Genomic DNA, 22065 nt, shown 5'->3' on the forward strand with positions numbered 1-22065 from the left:
AAACCATACGAATACTCACACCCCCACATACTTCTCTAGCACCACCTAATTTCTTGCTTTTTCATGTACAGTGAAATCACGGGGCTGGGGAGAAGATTTCTATATTCCCTGTCTCCAAGTCACATTTCCCCCACTGTATCTTGAATCTACTCCAATAAGGCTTTCATCTCAATCATTTCATGGAAACTACTTGAGAAGGTCACCAGTGACTTCCACACTGCTAAATCTAACAAAGTCTCAATTCTCATCTTACTTGACCTCTCTGGTAGCAATTAAAAGAGCTGATCATTCCTACTTTTTTTTTTTTTTTTGTCTTTGTAGGGCAGCACCCACAGCATACAGACGTTGCCAGCCAGGGGTCAAATCGGAGCTGTAGCCACCAGGCAACACCCCAGCTACAGCAACACCAGATTCGAGCCGTGTATGCTACCTCATCACAGCTCACGGCAACACCAGATCCTTAACCCACTGAGTGAGGTCAGGGATCCAACCCGTGTCCTCATGTGTACTAGTCGGGTTGGTTAACCACTGGACCACAATGGGAACTCCTCATTCCTGCTCTTGATACAGATTCCTTACTGGCCTTCCTATTACCTTGCTTTTATTTTTCAGTCTGCTTACTGATTCTTATCAAAACTTCCAATCTCTTATTCATCCACACTCAGTTTTTAGGTGAAGCTAACTCATCTAAACTCATTGCTTTAAGTTAACCTCAAAATTTATACATCCTGTTTGGCCCTATTCCCTTAGTACCAAAGTCCTATATTCAGCTACCTACTGAATATTTCTACTGCAAAGTCTATTAAACATCTCAAGTAAGTCTATAATAGAAAGCCTAATCTTTTCCCCTAAGTTGGCTTCTTTTACAGTCTTCTCCAACTGAGCAGATACCCACTCCATCCTTCGGTTGCTAAGGCCAAAAAGTTTTGTCATCCGTCCCCTTTAGTCTCTCACCTCACTTTTAATCACCAGGAGATCTGTTGTCTCTACCTTCAAACGCACCTAGAACATAACTCCTCATTTCTTCCACTGCTACTAGCCTAGACCAAACCAACATGATCTCTCAGATTACTACAAAGCCTCCGTCTGGAACGCGTTCCTCCTATCAACTTATCAACCTCAAAACTCTGCTCAAATATCACCTTAAAATGAAGCTTTACCTGCCTACTCTTTTTAAAGTAGCTGCGTCCTCCTACTAGTGACCCTCAAATTCCAACCTCATATTCTTTATTTCTTTTCCTGACCTCTCTCCTCCCAGTCTAATGTCAGCTCCATGAAGGCAGGGATTTTCTTCACTGCTGATTAACCTCAGCCACTAAAATAATATTCAGCATACACTTATGCTGAATATTATTCAGCAAGCACTTATACTTGATTGATTTTTCTACTCATCTCTAACTAGGCAGCCCTTTTAATGCCATACAAAACCTTCAAGTTCTGTGTTCACAACCAGGGAAACAGCACCAATTACTCATCAGATTCATCTGAACTGAAATAGAAAAGCCTCTGCAAACAGGGAAGAAGCTTTTAGAGGTGACAGATATATTTACTGCATAGGTTATTACAATGGGTTCACAAGTGAATACTTACCTCCAAACTCATCAAGTTGCATACATTAAATATGTACAGGTTTTCATTATGCCAGTCATACCTTAATAAAGTGGTTTAAAAAAAAATTCTCTCCAAGTCCCGTCCAATGAGTATAAACGTGAAAAGAGGAAGAAGCAGGTAGGCAAAATAGGTCAGTCATCTAAGCAAGAAAATAACAGCTCATCTCCCAATCAAAAGGATTCTTAAGCAGATGACTCAAATTGAGTCTTATTATTCTAATCTTTTCTGGAGAGCTTTAAAAAGAACTCTTCAGAAAACAACTTCTTTTCTGTTACTCAAACCTTATTTAAATTCAGGTCTATTAGAGACTTCTCTGAAATGGCCTTAAGAGAATTTACCCTTCCTTACACATAAACTACTATTTATTTTTAAAACAAGATATTCTAATACACAGGATGCCATCCGTACAAAATATAAATAAGACATGGCTATTTACCATTTTTCACAAATAAAGACCACAATCAATGTGATCATGATGGCTTCAAATAGTTCACGTAGTGCAATGAAGTTTTAGTCTGTTGACAGAATATGTAGAGGTTATAATAAAACAGCCTAAGACACCATCCCTGATGTTACATAATGAACGTATAAAGCAGAATGTTCAACACAATTTCAAAGAAAAAGCAAAATTAATGTGGACTAAAAACTCCAGAGAAACCATACTGCTAATAGTTGAGCAAAACTTTAAATGATCTTTTCAGGCTATGTAACATAAGATCCCACAAAAGCTAGAAAAAAATACAAAAAGGTCTCTATTCAACATGAATTGCAAAATTTGCTATTAGAAACTAAAATATTTTAAAAATATAAACTAAAAGGCTTCAAATATTGTATAAATACTCTTACATTACAATAACTGAATCATTTCTCACATATATAAATCAAGGGTTACTCTGTACATGGTATTTTCCTCAGTATATCTGTGCTTTACAGACAGAAATGAAGACAAAGGACAACAATGTTTCTTCTGGTGATTGCTCAAGGATAAAAATGTCCCAGCAAAGGAGAAGAAAACAGACCTAGAGAGATTAAATGGGAATTGGGAATCAGAACTCTGATCCTCAAATCTAGTCCAAATCGCTGGACTCAACTCCCAGTCCACCATGTTAAGTAATATTAAGTGTAATAACTGATAATCTAGGTAAACGCAGTATGGTGTATTAGTACAGAACACAGAATTTGTTCTGACAACAAAAGCCTGGATTTGCATCATGGCTTTTCTAAATTCACAAGCCATATAACCGTGGGCAAAATACTTAACCCTTCTAAACCTGTATTCCCTCACTTGTAAAGTGGGCTTAACAATAGTATCAATCTCAAAGGACTATCATGAAGATTAAAAGCACATGTCAGAAGAATTTAAACCAGCCTAGGGCACAGTGGCCATCCCTCCATATCCACAAAACCCACAGAATCCTCAGGTTTGGTATCTGTACAGGGTCCTTTAGCCCATCCCACATAGATACCAAAGGACTACTGTATAATCCCTCACATGTCAATTAATGATGATATAATATCTTGAATTCTCATCTACAGGCATCAAATGTCAGGGGAAAAAGTTTTTCAAGCTTCGCAAACAGCTAAAATACAAGTACCTTAACAGCACAACTATGCCAAATGGAAGTCAGTAAATATAACTTTCTTTCAGAAACAATATTCTCTACTTCGTATCTCCTATTCCTCCAGTGTCATTTAAATCATTTTAATCCCCAGAGCTCTGTCCTTGGTTCTTTTCACTCTATACTGGGTCCCCAGGCAGTCCCATTTATTATCACAGGTACAACTACTATGCACACTTCTAGGGTTGTAAAATTCATAAGGCTCTAGATTGGCAAGGGATTCTGGAGCCTCCTAAAACTGCACATAAAATTTCGCAAATATAATGTGTGCACTTCTTTTCTGGGTGGTGGGTGACTAGCTCTTATCAAATTTCCCAAGAAGTCTGGTCCACATTCCAAAGAAGATAAATTACTGGCCTACACATTAATTGCTCCCAAATCTATATTGCCAGTCCAGAAGTTCCTCCAAAGCCTAAACTATTGTATTCAACTACCTCCTGGACATGCCCAATCAAGTGGTGCAGACACAGATCAAATTTATAATGTCCAAAATTTCTAGTAAACTCACTCTCTATACCCACCCAAATCTTTTTTCTGTATTGTTTAATTCAGTAGTGGCAACACAAACCACTTAGTTATACAAGGTAGAAGCATAAGCCTTAACTTTTCTTCTAACCTCTCTCTCACCCCCTTCTCATCCAATCATCAAATGCTACCAACACCCAGCCAAAGATATTTCTTAAGTATGTTCTCATTCTTCCAACACGGTTGCTCTAAACTGTCAATTAGATCTCTGCAACGGCCTTCCAGCCACCATGAACTCTAATAACCTCTTGGAGCCTATCTTCCTCAAAATCATCATTAAAATAAACATGTAAGCATCATGCCCCTGTTCAAAACCTAGCTCTCATTAACAAAGAGGCAGAGGGTGCTATAAAAGGGAACATAATTTCATGATCTAGCCTATGCCTACTTCTCTGATTTCATCTTTCACTTACCACTATTCATCTTAAATTCACTCCCTGGCAACATTAAACCAATGGTTATTCCTGCACACTGTCATGCCTCCCCTCCACAAAATACCCTCTCCTATCTTTTTTGTACCTCCCTCTTCTGCCTCTTCTTTATTTGATTCATTACATAGCTTCTGAATACAGCTCAAGTGTCACAGCATCCAAAGCAAAAATCCTTCCCCGACCTCCTCAAGCAAAGCTAATGATGCCTCCTCAGCTCTTTCAGAATACTCAGGTTATATCCATCACTACACTATCATACTGCTCCATAATTACGTGTTTGTGAATCTTTTTCTTCCACTAGACCATGAGATACTTAAAGGGACTGTGAATTTTTCTTCAACCTCACTTAGAGGGCAATAAAAAAAATGTCTAGGAAATGTTGTTTTACCTATGTCGCACCAATGGAATTTTGAAAACAGGAACATTTGAATTCCCAGGCACAATAATAAGAAACATATTTTAATGTGCTTATATAACAATGTAACTTTAAAATAATATCTTTTTCAAATAAAAATAAAGTATATAACATAAGCAGAAGACTCAAATTTCATTTATCAAGTAGTATTTTCAGATTTTCCCATTCACCTAACTAAGTGCTTCAGAAGACTGCTTTATCATTAACTTATTAATATATGTTAACTAGGAAGAAAATGAGATAGAAAAGGCTCTTCAGGAGAAGAGCCATGAACTACAATCTTTCCCTAAATCAAACAAGTCCAAAAGCAATACACCCAAGGAAACCACACTTCAAGGGCAGATTCCTACATAACATGCTTTGGTCTTGGCATCAACAGAATCAGTAAACAACAGTAGCAAAGTAATTACGTCACTGATGAACTTTAATTTCTCACCCATCCTTGATAGAGAACACGTTAACTGTCAATGGAAGTTAAAAGGACTAAATGATAAACTAATGTCATCAATATGTTAAGCATAAAAACATCAATCTATTATACTTCTACTCAGAGTCATTTAAATGCCCTACCTAATACTATGCATGTTTTTAAAAGAGTAATACAATTCTTTTAAAGTCATATTCCAAATTATTTGAGCAGGATTTTAATCCCATTAAAGAAACCAACTTAGGTTGCAATAATTGCAAACAACTCAGGAAAGGATTCGGTAACAATGCTTCATCAAAACAGTAAAGTGATAAAAATCACACACATATATGTATACATTTAATGGTTGCTAATTATTAGATTTATACTGCATCATTCCCCAATCTGCTCAAGTTACAAAGAGTTCAGCAAAGTAAATTCAGTCTAGCAAGAAAAGAGTCAAAAGCTCTTTTTTAAAGGAAGGTTAAAACAATATTCTTAAATGCCCATGGCTTAGTGAGACGTTTTAGAAACCAAATCAGGACTTTATTTTTTGCTTTTTAGAGACACACCCACAGCATATGGAGGTTCCCAGGCTACAGCTGCCAACCTATGCCACAGCCACAGCCACACCAGATCCAAGCCGCACCTGTGACCTACACCACAGCTTGCCCCAAGCCGGATCCTTAACTCACTGAGCGAGGCCGGTGATTGAACCCGCAACCTCATGATTCCCAGTCAGATTCACTTCTGCTGTGCCACAATGGGAACTCTCCAGGACTTTATTTTTTAGAAGTGACCTTAACCCCCCTTTACCTATCCCCATTCCAGGATTATAATTTCCTCATTAATAAGTATCAATAACAAAAATAACACTAACAATCCTTATTTTCTTTTAAAAAATCTCTGTTCTTTCATCTACATTACTTTAAAAGACATAAAAACAAAGCCTTCCAAATGCCCCATTTAAAAGGATGTCAGTCTATTATATACTTACACATCTTGAAAGCTCTGTAGTTACTAAGAGTTGGAGAACTACAGCATGAGCTAATTAAAACTAAAATGAAGAGAACTGTATTCTTCACATCGACTACATACAAAGGACAAGAAGTCTTTAGTCCCCTGTGAATAATTTTCTATAAGAAATTTAGAACACGGTGGGTGGGGGAAAAGGGTGAGAATTTGAAATTCCAGGCAATTCAGAATGACACAGCTAAAAAAAAATAAACAAACAAGGAAAAATGCTTGATCTTAATTTTGAGCTTCAGCCTCAAAAAAGTTGCTTTGGTACAAGTATCTGAGGAACGGCAATACTCTAGACAAATATAACTAAACCATAAATTATATTAGGAAGCTCCCTCCCAGATTATAAGCACCTCAGACTAATTTAAAGTCTCTCTTACTTTGTTATCCTTCACAACATGTGGCACGATGCTTAGATGATCTGAATGCAATCCGGTTACAGGTGATAATGATGATCAATCTTACTTGATACCAATGGATATGCAATGACTTATGACATCTGCAGTAACCCCATTTATCCATCGGTTAATCTTTAACCATCCTCAACCATCAAAAATATACCCAAAGATCCAAGCTTTGAGGAAAACAGCCCAGTGGGACACATTAAGACTTTGGACAAGTTATTTAACTTCCAACTTCACTTTCTTCATCTGCTTATAAGAGGAGAAATGGAAGATGATGTATTATGTGGAAATAAAGTTTGTGAAAGCATCTGACACACAATACTTGCTCAATAAGTTTCTTTCTTTGCTACATAAAGCAGACATACAGTCTTACCTAACGATTTAAGTCTGAATGTAAAGTTAAAACACTGATGTTGGTTAACTGGTTTCCCTTTGATTAAAAGTGGAGATCACATGGGAATGGAACTGTGCTTCCAAAAGTAATGACTGACTTTTAGAAAGGAAAGAAAAAGATTACCAACTAGAAAAGCACAGTAACCTGGGACAGTGCCATGAAATCACAAACTTAAGTCTGACCTACATTCGACTGGCCTCCAATATCACTAAATTATAGAACACAGTAACATTTATAATGAGAAAGTCAAATTATCAATAGAAGGTGCAATTACTATAATCCACATTGCAGTTCTCAACATGAGTAGGCTGTTCAAAAATCAATCTGAAAATGTAGAACAATTTCTCTCAAACACATATGGTCAAGCTTTCAGATTAGCCTATTAAAGTGCAGTTAAATCACTTAGAGTCCTAACAGTATTCTTTCAACTACATCTGAGTGATTTCTGCATATGTGAAAAGAATGTATATGTAACATTTTATAGTCTGATGATGACAATTTAAAAAAAATGCAGTTTTAAGTATTCTCACTGAGTCAAGAAGTTTGCCACTGTCCTACTGCTGCTGTTTTCACTGATAAAGAGATGTTACTGGGCACCCAGAAACACCTTTTACACAGAGAATATTCATCTTGACTAGAACCCTTCAAATTCATAGAGACCCTCCCTATTAAGAAAATTTTTATCTATAAGATCAACACTTTAAAATAAGAACATTTTGTATTTCCCATGTACCATTAAATCACGAACATTATAATAAAGGGTCACGTGTATAAAACAGCTCTTTAAACATGCATCTGGAAAACAAAAATAATAAAAAAGAATCATATATTTGGTATCTCAAAGTAGCAGTATGCTACAGACAAAAAACACTTCATATCCAAGCATGTGTTTGAGTTCCTTATTTCTACCCTACAATCTTCTACTTTCTTCTTTTTAGCTGAGGTAGCTAAGGTTTTGTTTTTTCTTGTAAATGGGTACTCCCAGTTTTCCTAACACTACGCAAGTGTGTAAAGCTGTATAAATTAGTTTACATCAGAATCAGCTACACACAATCCAAAGGAAAAGCAAAAAAACCATGTGAAACTATCAATTGCCACAATTAGGTGTATCTCTGAATAAACCTATTAATCAAATGGGATATGGCAGCAAAGGGCTTATCACATAAAATTATTATAAAAATCTGGTATCAAATCTCAAAATTCCTCTAAAACTACCAACTTACATGTAGAGAAAGTATGTAAGACTATAGCTAACTTTCCCACTGCTTCATATTAGGATTTAGCCACCACCACTGAACTACACCATTTTTATTCTAAAGAAATTCTAAGGCTGAAAAAAATAGGTGACCATTTGCAACACTACACAAAATGTTTTAGGGGACAGAAGAACACACCAGCATTCAGTTCCTCGGCTGAAATTTTCAGAGCTGAAATGAGCAGAAGAAAACCTCAAATTAAACCCTCTTCATTTTGAAGAAACTGAAGCTAAGCAGCTTATCCAAGATCACTCAGCTAGTTAGAGCAAGGAAGAAATCCACATGAGCTAAGTACCAGGTCAATTCAAATCACGTGAGTGATACAAGGGACTCACTCTACAAATGAATAGGCTAACATTAACACTGAATTATTAAGGCTACATGCTTATTTCAGTTTGGTTTAGAGAAAAGAGCTTTTAATAGAAATAAGTCTTTTGGTCATGGTTCTGCCATAAATTCAAGTCATGAATATCCTTTGGGCAAATCACCCTCTCCAGTTCTTTGTGCCCCCATCTATGAAATAAGATTAGAACAAATTCTCTCTAAAGTCCTTTGTAGTTTTTAAAAATTAAAATTTAAAAACAAACAGGAGCAAATAAATTACTTGTTTATTTGGCTAATGCTAACTTTCACCAAAATAATATACTTCTTTCATGTCTTATTTGCATATACCATGAGGAAAAGTGAATTACTTTAAAGTATCTGATCTGTTACTTCAAAATTCATTTCACTGTTTAACCTACTACTTCTTGGTATATTCTGAAAGACACAAAAAATTAAAGATTAAATTATTTAAACATATTAAGTTCAAGGAATCACTTTTTTCTAAACATATATTTAAGATAAATTTATTTTACCTTTTATTTTTTGCATTACTCAATGAATTTTATTACATTTATGGTTGTACAACGATTATCACAACCAAATTTTACAGCATTTCCACCCCAAATCTTCAGTGCATCCCCCACCCCCCCAACTTGTCTCATTTGGAAAGCATAAGTTTTTCAAAGTCTTCTGTTCTGCAAAGTTCATTGTGTTTTTTAGATTCCACAAATTTCTAATAACTGAAAAAAATTTTAAAAACATATACTATCAGATTTTAACATAAAAAAGTGTTAACTCAAAAATAATGTTTTTATTATAGGTTATGACTTTGATTGCTTTATTCAAGTCAATATACACTAGGACCCCATTAAGCAATTTATATACTTAAATTTTACTTCGATTCATTCAAAGTTTTTATATCTTTTTTTTTTTTTTGTCTTTGCCATTTCTTGGGCGGCTCCCGCGGCATATGGAGGTTCCCAGGCTAGGGGTCAAATCAGAGCTGTAGCCGCCAGCCTATGCCAGAGCCACAGCAACGCGGGATCCGAGCCGCGGCTGCAACCTACTCCACAGCTCAGGGCAACGCCGGATCGTTAACCCACTGAGCAAAGGCAGGGACCAAACCCACAACCTCATGGTTCCTAGTCGGATTCATTAACCACTGCGCCACGACGGGAACTCCCAAAGTTTTTATATCTTGTATTCTCTTATGAGATGTGCATAGATGTTGAACCTAGTGAGGCTTGAGCTTGCAAAAGCTCCTTCCAAGGCCTGGAAAATTATTTTGAACCCACTTCACACAGAGAGTACTGCACACTGTATAAGCTTCAGGGACCCTGGATCCACTCCTGGGTAATAATTTAAACATCAAGTTTAGAATTAATTTTCTGCTATATCCCTTTTATGAAAGTAAATATTGCAGAATCTAGCAAAATCTTAACAGAATATAATTAAGGCACTGTGGTGTAATGGGGAGAACATGAATTTTTGCGACAAATATACCTGGGATCTGAATTCCAGCTCTGCCCTTTCCTAGGTATATATGTAATATATGAACTTTACTATCTCTCTGAGCCCCAGGATAGATTTAATACAGAGGTAAAAACATCTAGAGACTGTTGTGAGGATTTGAGATAATTATGATTCAAAGAGCATAAAACAGAGCCTAACACAATGTAGATATTCAATAAATAGTAGTTACTAATCCAATAAAGCAACTTATACTATTAATAAAAGGGGAGAATTTTTCATGATTACTTTCAAGAGGATAGGGCAAATAGAAGAGGCTAAGTGTCGCTCAGTTAAGAGCTGCTTTAGATAAGAATGACCTAAAATCAGTATGTTAAAAATCAGCATGTTAAAGCATTACTCTTAGCTTGCTTTTATAGAAAAGCATCTCCAAGGAATCTTGTATTTTCCTAAAGTAGGTAAAAGAGATCTCTTTGAAGTCTTTATTCATTAACTTGGTTGTAACTTTTCTAATTGGAAGAGCAAATTCTGGCCCATTCCTTTCTCAATGATTATTAAATAAATGGAAATAAAATTAAGAAATTTTAATTATACTTTCAACTTTAAAAGTGACTTAAAAGAAAACAAAGAAGAAATGTTTTTTAGCAGTAAAAACTTGGAATAGGGGTGAAAGCACCTACAGGATCAGTTCTCAATTTCGTATTAACCGTATCAAGTTGGGAAAGTAGGACTCTGCAACTTTTAAAAGTCTGGATTAATGACAGCAATTTTACAAAACTACTACGAAGTACCACCTTACACCAGCCAGAATGGCCATTATCAAAATGTCCACAAACAATAAATGCTGGAGAGGGTGTGGAGAAAAGGGAACCCTCTTACACTGTTGGTGGGAATGTAAATTGGTACAACTACTATGGAAAACAGTATGGAGGTTCCTCAAAAAACTAACAATAGAATTACCATATGATCCAGAAATCCCACTCCTGGGCATTTATCCAGAGAAAATCATGACTCGAAAAGATACATGCACTCCAATGTTCATTGCAGCACCATATACATTAGCCAAAACATGGAAGCAAGCTCAATGTCCATCATCCGGGTAATGGATAAAGATGTGGTGTGTATATATATATATATATATATATATATACACACAATGGAATATTATTCAGTCACAAAGAACAACAAAATAATGCCATGTGCAACAACATAGACGGATCTGGAAATTATCATACCAAGTGAAGTTAGACAGTGAGAGACAATCATATACTATCACTTACCTATGGAATCTATAAAAAGGTACAAATGAATTCATTTGCAAAACAGAAACAGACTCACAGTCTTTGAAAGCAATGGTTAGAGAACTTTTTTAAATGAAATCTTCTATACAAAGAGCAAAGAACAAACTGTTCTAAATACAGGGAGATTTTTGAAGATACCTACTCTACTCTTCCTAGGCCTCCTGGGTCCTGGAGATCCTATAACAGATTGACACTAACTGTCCTACATGAAACATTATTACTTTTAGTTGAAAATACTAACTTTATGATTAGAAAATTATTTTAACTGTCTCAGTGATGCCACTGTTTATTAGCAAGCTCTTTCAGACGTAATTTCTTTTAATCCTCACAATTAACCTATGAGAAAGACCACTACAGTTTCTATTTTATTTATTTCTTTATTTTTTTTTGTCTTTTTGCTATTTCTTTGGGCCGCTCCCACGGCATATGGAGGTTCCCAGGCTAGGGGTCGAATCAGAGCTGTAGCCGCCGGCCTACGCCAGAGCCACAGCAATGCGGGATCCGAGCCGCGTCTGCAACCTACACCACAGCTCATGGCAACGCCGGATCGTTAACCCGCTGAGCAAGGGCAGGGACCGAACCCGCAACCTCATGGTTCCTAGTCGGATTCGTTAACCACTGCGCCACGACGGGAACTCCGTACAGTTTCTATTTTAAAGATGAGAAACAGAAGCTCCCCTCCTGGCTCAGGAGAAATGAACCTGACTCGCATCCATGAAGACACAGGTTTGATCCTTGGCCTCGCTCAGTGGATTAAGGATCCGGTGTTGCCATGAGCTGTGGTGTAGGTCACATATGTGGCTTGGAACTGGTGTTGCTGTGGCTGTAGTATAGGCTGTCAGCTACAGCTATTCCTCCCCTAGCCTGGCAACTTCATATGCTGCAACTGTGGTCCTAAAAAGACCAAAAAAAAAAAAAAAGAGAGAAGCAAACTAAAGAATCTGTCAGTTCATTCATTCAACATGCTGCATACCACGGCACCACACTGACAAAGATAATACAAAAACATCTGCTGCCTCCTCTGAAGAAAGTGATGTTCTAATAAAAGAGATACTATTATTTGAAGATTCTGGCTATGAAGGAAGATGGCTTGGTAGTTACCATGGCAGGGAACACAGAAAAAGGAATATCATCCTTCTCTGAGACCCAAGGGAAGGAGCTGAGAATAAGTAAAGATACAGATTAAAGAATATGACTGAAAGGGAAGAAAGCTGAAGAAACTTACACAAGATAACATTAGTAGTTAAATTTAGAGAGATAAAAGAATTCTCAATAAAGAGCTTAAGGACAGTGATTAAAGTTTGAAAAAGCTCATTCAGGAAAGGGAGAGGGAGCTTGCTAGGGACACACAAAAATTGCCCAGAGGCACTGAGTATCCAGCTAGGTTAGAGAGTCTTCCAATCTTCTCCAGGAGTATGTAAGTCTAAAGGCAGATGAGTGGAGTAGTTCAAGACGGTTTTTGCTGATATTTCTGGCATAGCTCTGGGGAGGTAGTAGGAAAGAAAGGTCAACTAGTAACAATAACTACAGCTAGCAAGAATGAAAGGGTCTTCTTAAGACCCAAGAGCCTATTAATGTGAGAAGGAAACAAGCAACAAGTAGGACAACACAATTAATAACAGCTTGCACTTATTTATAGTGTTTACTATGTGCTAGATGCTATTCTAAGAGCTTATTTACATGTATTAACTCTATCCTTGTAACCACCTTAGGAGGTAGGCACTATTGTTTTCTCCTTTTTACAAAAGAGGAAACAGCAGAAGTAATTTAGGTCCTATAACTAATAAATGAAGGAGCTAGGACAGAATGGAATACTGACATTTAAGGTTTCTTTTCTCTTTTCTTTTTAGGGCTGCATATGAAAGTTCCCAGGCTAGGGGTCAAATTGGAACTGTAGCTGCTGGCCTATGCTACAGGCACAGCAACACTAGATCTGAGCGACATCTGTGACCTACACCAGATCCTTAACCCACTGAGTGAGACCAGAAATCAAAACTGCATCCTCACGGATACTAGTCAGATTCTTAATCCACTGAGCCACATGGGAACTCGTGAAATCTCAGTTGCTAAAGTAGCAGGATGACAAGCTCCTAAACAGAGTGAAGAACACCATATTATAGAAGAGGCCAGATCTGTTTGATCATCATTGTATATTCAGTATCAGACCCCTAGTAGGAACACACAATAAGTATATTTTAAAATAAATGAATGACCCTGCCCACATGCACTGAATAAAGTAATGATTTAAACTAGAGAAACATCTGTGAAGGAGGTATTAAAGTCTTGAATGACTGAGGGGGCATGTGTAAGAAGTTAGGAGGTGATCACAACCTAACCACTTGCTACTACAAGAAGCAGCTCACAAGTACAGTTCACAAAGGTCCAAGCTACAAAAGAGGATGATGGATGTGGCAATTATCAGCATCTGAGCCCAAAGATTCAAGGATTATAAGGGAAATAGATACCTCAATTCAGAGGATAAGCCTGTATCCTCAGGGCAAAGCCAAATTTTAGAAGAAAAGAAAGAATTCTCAGAACAGGCTATGATACAGGTGGCCAATCTGCAATAGGGATCACCAGGTGTAGTTCATAGTCTGGGAGGAAGGAGTCGCAGTGGAGGGAGAGTAATGTAGAATACAGCTAGTGAACAAAAGGCCAGACCAGAGATTAAGTCTTGGGACATGCAATACAAGATTACTGCCAATGCATATTATCTTTACTTTCAAGTCACTGTTTCAGGAGACTAGGATAATTTTAAGGAAAGTGCCACAAGATCATTCATGACCTATAATTGACGACTGCACTTAAAATTTGAAGAGTTCAAACATTTCTGAGTACTTGCATAGATGTACCTAAGTAATCAATTACTATGGTTTGGCTTAAAGGACTAGTTTCTCATTTAATCAATCATTCATGAACCACCCACACTGTGCCTAACTATGCAAACCTAAGTACTTTGTGGTTCAAAAGGGAGTCTGGTACAAGATTTGGGCAGGGACCACAACCTAGTTCATGAGCGAAACAAAAAAAGGGGGTAGATGAAAGAGAAGACAAGAAATAAGGAAAGCAATGTATTTTTGGATAAACAATGTAATATTAGAATGTATACACCAAATGAGTGCTTACTCTTTCAATAAAGTTACCCCAGAAAAGTAACTTTACTCTGATGATTATGTGAGATGCATTACTGGAACTTCTTTTTGGATTCTACCTCCATCCCCAGTGGCATTCTTTTGAAGGGCCCCAGTGGTGCCAAACCTATATCCTTTGAGACTGATTTCTTAGTATGGTTCACAAATTGACTCTGTAAGCTTTTCAAAACATGTAATAAGCTTTTCCAAAAATGTAAGCACCAAAAAATGACAGCACCATGAAAATAAGTGTGTAGTATCAATAAAACTACTTGCAAAAATACAACTCAAGGAGTTCCCGTCACGGCTCAGTGGAAACGAATCTGACTAGCATCCATGAGGACTGAGGACGTTGGTTCGATCCCTAGACTTGCTCAGTGGGTTAGGGATCTGGTGTTGCCATGAGCTGTGGTGTAGGTTGCAGAGGCAGCTCAGATCTGGCATTGCTGTGACTGTGGCATAGGCCAGCGGCTATAGTTCCAATTAGACCTCTAGCCTGGGAATCTCTGCATGCCGCAGGTGCAGCCCTAAAAATACCAAACAAATAAATTTAATTTTAACATTAAAATTGTGGCATAATCATGGCTAAATGTTGGTATAATAGTTAACTGTGCAAGATACTGTTCTAATGCTTTTTTTTAATCTCTTAACAACCCTATAAGGTAGATCCTACATTTTCAATTTACAGAGGTGAAAACTGAGGCTAGAAGTAATTAAGTAACTTGCTAAGGACAACACAACTAGAAAGAGATGGAGCTGACATTCAAACTCTGGCAGTCCAGAGCCCACACTCCTAGCTATCATGCTCTCAGTCTCTTTACTTCTTAGTCATACTTCTAAAATATATGTTAAGTAATATAAAATTAAATGAAAATTCCCTACAGACTACCCATAGTTTTATTTTTACAAGTAGGCAAAGAATTGCAAATTAAAGCATTAAAGTACTATTTTTGCACCTACGAAATTAAAGATATAATATGTAAGCTAAGACACCGCTACATGGTAGAAGTAAAACTGATACAAGCTTGAAAGGTGTTAATTAATTCGTACAGCATTCACTTTAGAGCCAGAAGGCCTGGGTTAGAAAGAACCCTAGTTCTGCCACTTACAAGTAAAGTGACCTTAAGCAAATTACTTAACCTCTCAAGGCTTCTTTTGTAAAGCAGATGATAAATAGTAGTATTCTACAGAGTTGTGCAAATTAAATGTTTACACATGCAAAGCAGAAAGAACAATGTATGTCACATGAAAAGCATTAAGTCTTACTATTATTATTCCTACCTTTCTGGTGGGCAATTTGGTAATATATATTACGTTAAGCCCAGTAATTCCATAATTATGGATGGGCTCAAATATTTATGTGCCTAAGTAGTCACAGTTACATTCTTTACAATATATAAAATATAGATTCACTAGAATCCATCAAAATCCCTGGCAGTAGGGAAATGTGTGAGTCAACTGAGGTACTGCAGAGTATTACAGTCATTAAATACAATGTTTTTGATATATTTAATATGGAAATATATATACAATAAGATACCATATTTTTTAAAAGACAGCAAATAAAAAGATCATACCTCAATTTTACTATATGTGTAAAAAACTAAAAGAAAACATATCGAAATGTTAATACTGCTTATTTCCAAGTGGTAGGGTTACAGGTGATTTCTATTTCCTCATTTATAAGTTTGGGTATTTATTAATCATGAATATGCATCACTTTTATAATTAGAAAAGCTACTAAAATGAATTTAGCTTGACAGGATACGACTGTATAGTTTTTCACAATACACGGACACTAACTAATTCCTGTTTTATCTCAGTGATTTCCTACTAGCAGCACCTTTACTTTCCTGCTGACTTCACAATAAACTACTTTCAAACTTCCATTATTTAAAACTACAAATCATTCAATAACCATTATAAAAATCCAGCAAAACTGTTAGACACCCATATAATAAAAACGTCAGCAAAAAAATCTCTAACGTCTCCTACTTTATAACACAAAAGAAAAACATACTACTTCTTCTAGTCTTAATTATATAACTTTGTTGAAATAGAGAAATGCTGTTATTACTTAGCTACATTTAATGAATGAATGATATACAAATGAAATTTTGTTTTGAATGAATGGAGTGACCTTTTGAGTGGTGGATTATTTAAAAGGCCAATTTCTCATACTATGTTCTATTCTACTAAAATTGTTTCAAATTCAGTAACTTTGGTACTAATAATTTTCTTGACTCCTCAGAACTACTTTCTAGGGAGATAATGCAAAATATACACTTTATAGAGAACTACTTTATCCTCTTATTTTTAACTTCTTAAAAGCCTGAAAGGTACTAACAGCTACAACACAGTTGGCTATCCTAAAGCCATTAAACTGAAAAAGATCAGACTAAGTGAAAGTAACACTTTAACGAATGTTATCTTACTCCACAACATCTTTATAAGAAAATATTAGAATATGAAAAATAAATTTATAGTTACTTTGCCACTCAGTAATTTGCAAAACTATTATTCAGTCTTCCTGTATGTAGAGTCCAGGTAGTTCTAGGCAGCAATTACTTTTCCTTAGAGAAACCTATTATGAAAATCAAAGCTGTTCCCCCAAATCTAGCAAATATTACTGCAGGTAAGAAAAACATTAACTGTACCCATCTGTCATTAAATTCTCGTGCTCCTAAGGTTTTTTTGTTTGTTTGTTTTGTTTTTTTGGGTTTTTGTTTTGTTTTGTTTTTGCTTTTTAAGGCCGCACTTGCAGCATATGGAAGTTCCCAGGCTCAGGGTCAAATCGGAGCTGCAGCTGCCAGCTTATGCCACAGCCACAGCAACACCAGATCTGAGCCTCATTTGCAACCTATACCGTGGCTCGCCAGATTTTTAACCCACTGAACAAGTGAGGCCAGGGATCAAACCCGCATCCTCATGGAAACCAGTGGGACTCTTAACCCACTGAACCGCAATGGGAACTCCCTGCTCCTAAGTATTTAAGTACAGGATAAATGATGTTAAAATTCATCTTTTTCAGAGTTCTGCTGTGGCAGAGTGGGTTAAGGATCCAGCATTGTCACTGCAGTGGACTGGGTCACTGCTGCGGCAGGGTTCAATCTCTGGCCCAGGAACTTCCACATTCTGCAGGTGCAGCCAAAAAAAGAAATTCATCTCTTTCTAATGTCAGTCATTTTGTTGGTTCCATCTAACAATAACTTCTATCTACATCATTAACTGTCCACATCACACAAGTAGGTAGTGCTCTGTGAAGTTCATCTAGAATTAAGGAGTGGATATGACAACCAGAAATTCATTACCATGATTTAGCATGCTTCTACAAAGCAATAACTGAGCCAATTTCTCTTGAAATCTAACAAAAAGGTCCACTTAAAATGCAAACTATGTATAGAATTGCAGTATGGGATAAGTTTTACTCTTGTGAACAATGATGAAGACACACTTAACACAATGAAGGCCACTTTCAGATGGCACTCTTAAAAAGTTATTTTCAAAATGTCTCCTAAACTGTGAAGGCTAAGCCAAGAAAGGCAAATCAGAGGCCAGTATTTCCATTCAACCATTATTCCCTCCAATCAAATCAAGTTTTTCAAGCCCATGTGGACCAACACTGGATGGTACAGATGGTGAGGCATGGCTTTTCAAAGATAAAGACAAATGTTCACCTGACAGCAACTAGTCCTACACAGAGGAACAAAAGCTCAGAGGGAGACACAGGCAACAGCAAGGAAAGAAGAGCAGGAACTTCTTGGGGCAGCATCCTTTGGTCCAAGTCCACATAGTTTCCAGAGGTTTCACAATTACAGCCTCCTTCCTTAAGAAAGCTCTGCAGCCTTTGCTGTTACTTTGGGTACCAAGATCAAAAAGATGTGAAATGACATATATTTTGTTCACCACAGAAAAGTTTACAAACTGTAAAAACTATTTCCTCAATCATCAATCTGCAAAATACAGAAAGTTTCTCTTTTCCCATATTAAAAAAGAACAAATTTCTCCTGAAATCTTACAAAAAAGGTCCACTTAAAATGCAAATTATGTATAGAATTGTGGTATGGCATAACTTTTTCTCTCGTGAACAACGATAAAGGCACACTTAACAATGCACTAAAAAGAGACTGACTTTACTGATGGGACTATAGCTAGAGTAGGTTTATACGTTTATCAAATATCCTGCACCTTCACTTAAAATTTTGCAATGAAAACAAAACAATCCAAAAATATATTTTTATACTTTTTACACATCAACTTCAAATAACAGACTCTGAAAGAGCACTTGAGACCTTGGGCTAAACTCAACTGTAATTTCCCTTAAGGTAGCCATCACCAATGGTAATATAAAATACAATAGCTTTAAGAATATACATGTGAATATACATAAACAATACTATTTATGGAATAAGACGCATTTACTACTTCTGACTAGCAATCCATGCAGACTATGGTTATGTAAAAGACTGCTAACCTGGAAGAAAAGAAAAATTCTGAAGGTCTGTAAGAGCTAAAACTTTTACCAAATAAATCACTGAAATACCACACCACGACGGTATGTACCTATCTTTAACGAAGGTTCAAAGAACTATGACTTTAAAATTTATATATTAAAAAATATAATGATTCTTTTCATTGGGACTACTTACAAGTGATGTTAATAGTTATGAAATAAAAAAAAGCTATTGGGCTTTAAAAGTTAGCAGATACTAAGTACTGAATATCAATCACTAGCTACTTACAAACTTCATTTAAAGATTTCAGAAAAACTTAGAGGGCAACAAGTTATAGACAAAAAGGGTCCAAATTAGCTCATGACCATAATGCGCCTTAAGAAAATCAGTTTCAAGACTATGAGGTAACCTGTCACAAAGTTATGACACCCTTCGCCTAAAGGAATAATAAAATTCTCTCCCACCCCTTCCTCCCAATGATACAAGATCCAGAAAGGAGAGACCCATACTTATTTATCCCAAACCCTGCACAGCGCGCCTGGCACACAGTCCTCAGTATTTGTTGAATGAATGAAGGAGTGGAAAAACAAACAGAAACAGACAAACCAAGTGATCAAAGAGTTGACTACACACAGATAAATGGTTAATCAGAATATTAACATATATGAGTTGATGTCAAATGTGAGCTATTTCTCCTAATCTTAATTAGGAGAACTCAGACTTCAAGAATAGCAAACTTTTCCTAAAAGACTTGTATAAAATTATTTTAAATGCTGAATAATTCTAGATTCTGCTAAAGATGTTCAGAACTGATTTAGTAGGAAAACTAGTATCACTCACAAATTCATAAACCCAGTTCATTGTTCCATTATAAGGGAAAACACGCTAATGAATTTCATTAGTGCTCTTCTGTCAACATTTCTCATTTTCGTTGTAGTTTCTCATATTCACTTAGGAAAAAAACCTTCAAAAAAATCAAAATCCCTTTAACCACCATCAAAAAATTTAATTCTCCTTAAGTATATCCTCCCTTTATTTACATAAAGCTGGAAGTCTCTTCACACTGACATCAATATTTACATTATTACAATTTCAGAATTCTGCGTCAGGTGCATTTTTTTTTTCTTTTAAATCTAAAGAATTTTCAGAGAGGTCCTCACCCTCCCTGGGTCAATTTCTTACCAAACTAGGACATTTATATGAATAAATCTTTCCCCATTGCAAACTACACTTTAGAAAAAAGCATGCTTTGAAAAGTTAAGTACAAACCCTCTCTTTCCCCCCTCACAGGATATAATGTGTTTGTGATTCTACCACAGGAAACCCAACATCTTTCTCTAGTTTCACTGTTTTAAAATCTTCTGCTCAACTGCTAGCTTGTCTATCTTGACGTGTATCTGTTACTGTAGCGACATGAGCAAGTATGTCCAGTTTCTCTGTTCCAACTGCACATTTTAATTGCTTGCCATTGGCTATCTGAATCAGATACGACATCCAAAGTTATACCCTATATACTAAACACCGCAAGCGTATGACTCAACGTAATGCTAAAAAAGAAAAAGTTTCTAAACAGAATACGTTTGCTGTCACTAAAACCTAAAGCAAAGCAACTCGGAGTGATGACTACTCATTCTTTTGGGCTTCCACGGCCAAGAAATGGAGAACCAATTGTCCAATTTGATTTCTCTTGTCTCCTCTTGAGTGGCAAGGCAATTCCTGCACAAGTTTGTAAAATGCTTTGGAAGCTTGTGGATGAAAGACGTTATAAACACACCCGATGTTATTAGTACATTACTATGGAGCATTACGTGGAAAGGCTGTCACTGCGTCGGGGGTAGGTTGAAGGCACAGCCCTTCCTGAAGAGGGGAGGAAAAGGAGAGGACAGCCCCCTTCACCATCCGAAACGTTTGGCTGGCCATCTTTTAGGTTGGGTTATTTTTTAAACCTCAGCGAAACCCCACGTGAAAAGTTACACACACGCCCCATACGAGGAGGACTTCCACAGTCCTCATCCCTGCAGGGCCGGGGGTCCCGGGAACCGAGGAGCGGAATGCTAGGGGTTGGGCCTACACCCCAGGAACGTGGACGGGGGTGCTGGGACCGGCGAAGGGGCCCCAGCCGCAGCCGACGCCCGCGGGGCCCCAGGAGGCGCAGCTCCGGGGTGGGGGCGCGGCGCCGGACAGGGGCGCGGGGCGCGGGGAACGGCCCGGGAGGCTGCCGCGCTGGAGCCCCGCGCAGCCCGGTTGCCTGGAAGGCTCGCGCCCCGCGGCCGGCGGCGTGGGGGAGGGGAGGCCGGGCCTGCGGCCTGTTGGGGGAGTTCAGCCCGGGCCTCGCGTGCGGCTTTCGGCCGGGCCCCCGGCCCCGGGGTCCCAGGCGGCGAGAAGCGACTCACCGGAAAGGCCCGGATCCGCATCTTGGTGTCCTTCCGGCTGCCCGTGCCTTTGCTCAGATTCGACATGGTGCTCGTCCCCTCCCCGGCGGCGGCTTCGGGTCGCACTCCGAGGCGCCGGTGTCACATTTAAGGCGGGCGGGCAGGCGAGGGGCGACGCTGGGGGCGGCGGCGGCGGCGGCCCCCGGGCTGGGCTGGGGAGCTGGCCGGCCCCTGGGCGGCCGCGGCGGGGGCGGCGGCGGCTCGGGCTCCGGCGGCTCGGGCTCGGCTGGGGGACTGCGCTGGCGGGGCGGCTCCGCGGGGTCCTCCTCTCGACCGGCTCGGCTCCCTTTATCGCGCTCCTCCGCGATGGCGGCGGCGGCGGCGACGGACAAACATCTCACTGCGCAGGCCGAACGTCCTCCTCCTCCTCCTTCTCCTCCTCCGCCTCAGCGAGACGAGATCCGGCCCAGAGGGTGGAGGGGGGAGGAGGGAGGGAGGAGAGCCGGAGAGTGGAGAGATTGGGGGAAGGGGGGGTGGGAGGACGGGAGGGGGAAGCGGGCGGCCGCGGCGGGGACGCTCAGATCTCGCGAGAAGAGGGCGAGCGCGCTGCCCTGGGTGGGGCGGGGCGAAGCCTGGAAGCGGGAGGGGGCAACGGGAGGGGAAGAGAGGAATAGGGAGTTGGGGAAGTGGGAGGGGCCAGCGGGGCGGGGAGGTGGGAAAGGGGCGGGACCGAGGGCGGGAGGAGTAAGCTGACTTTTTGAAAGGGGAGCGTTGGAGACCGGATCCTGGGCGGAGGTGACTGCTGATTGGTGGAGTGCGGAGCCGGTGGGGGTCCTGTTCACGTGGACGGAGTGGGCGGGGGAAGTTCCGAGAGCCGGAGCAGGACTGTAGTAGGCTGGGGTTCCGCTGGGCTGGGCCCGGCGGCACTG

The 22065-nt window shown here is 38.9% G+C and overlaps 2 protein-coding genes across 3 annotated transcripts in view; one reads left to right on the top strand and one right to left on the bottom strand.

The window, feature by feature from the left end:
- Nucleotides 1-21644, bottom strand: part of CUL3 (cullin 3) — a 94124-nt gene extending 72480 nt beyond the window's left edge. Inside the window, exon 1 of one of the 2 annotated variants that reach the window (XM_047773640.1) lies at nt 21158-21644. In XM_047773640.1, the coding sequence (XP_047629596.1) occupies nt 21158-21223 (66 nt within the window). In that variant the 5' untranslated portion in view covers nt 21224-21644. Of the gene's footprint in view, nt 1-2047; nt 2070-21157 lie in introns of those variants that run through there. The other variant, XM_047773641.1, reaches the window with a different exon arrangement.
- On the top strand, nt 21222-21810 carry LOC125121998 (ubiquitin-binding protein Rv1468c-like). Its single transcript, XM_047770262.1, has 2 exons — nt 21222-21230; nt 21289-21810. The coding sequence occupies exons 1-2, from the start codon at nt 21222-21224 to the stop codon at nt 21808-21810; spliced, it is 531 nt and encodes a 176-aa protein (XP_047626218.1).
- The last annotated feature ends 255 nt before the right edge of the window (nt 21811-22065 follow it).

Source organism: Phacochoerus africanus, chromosome 3, assembly GCF_016906955.1.
Source record: "Phacochoerus africanus isolate WHEZ1 chromosome 3, ROS_Pafr_v1, whole genome shotgun sequence".
Lineage (NCBI taxonomy): Eukaryota > Metazoa > Chordata > Mammalia > Artiodactyla > Suidae > Phacochoerus > Phacochoerus africanus.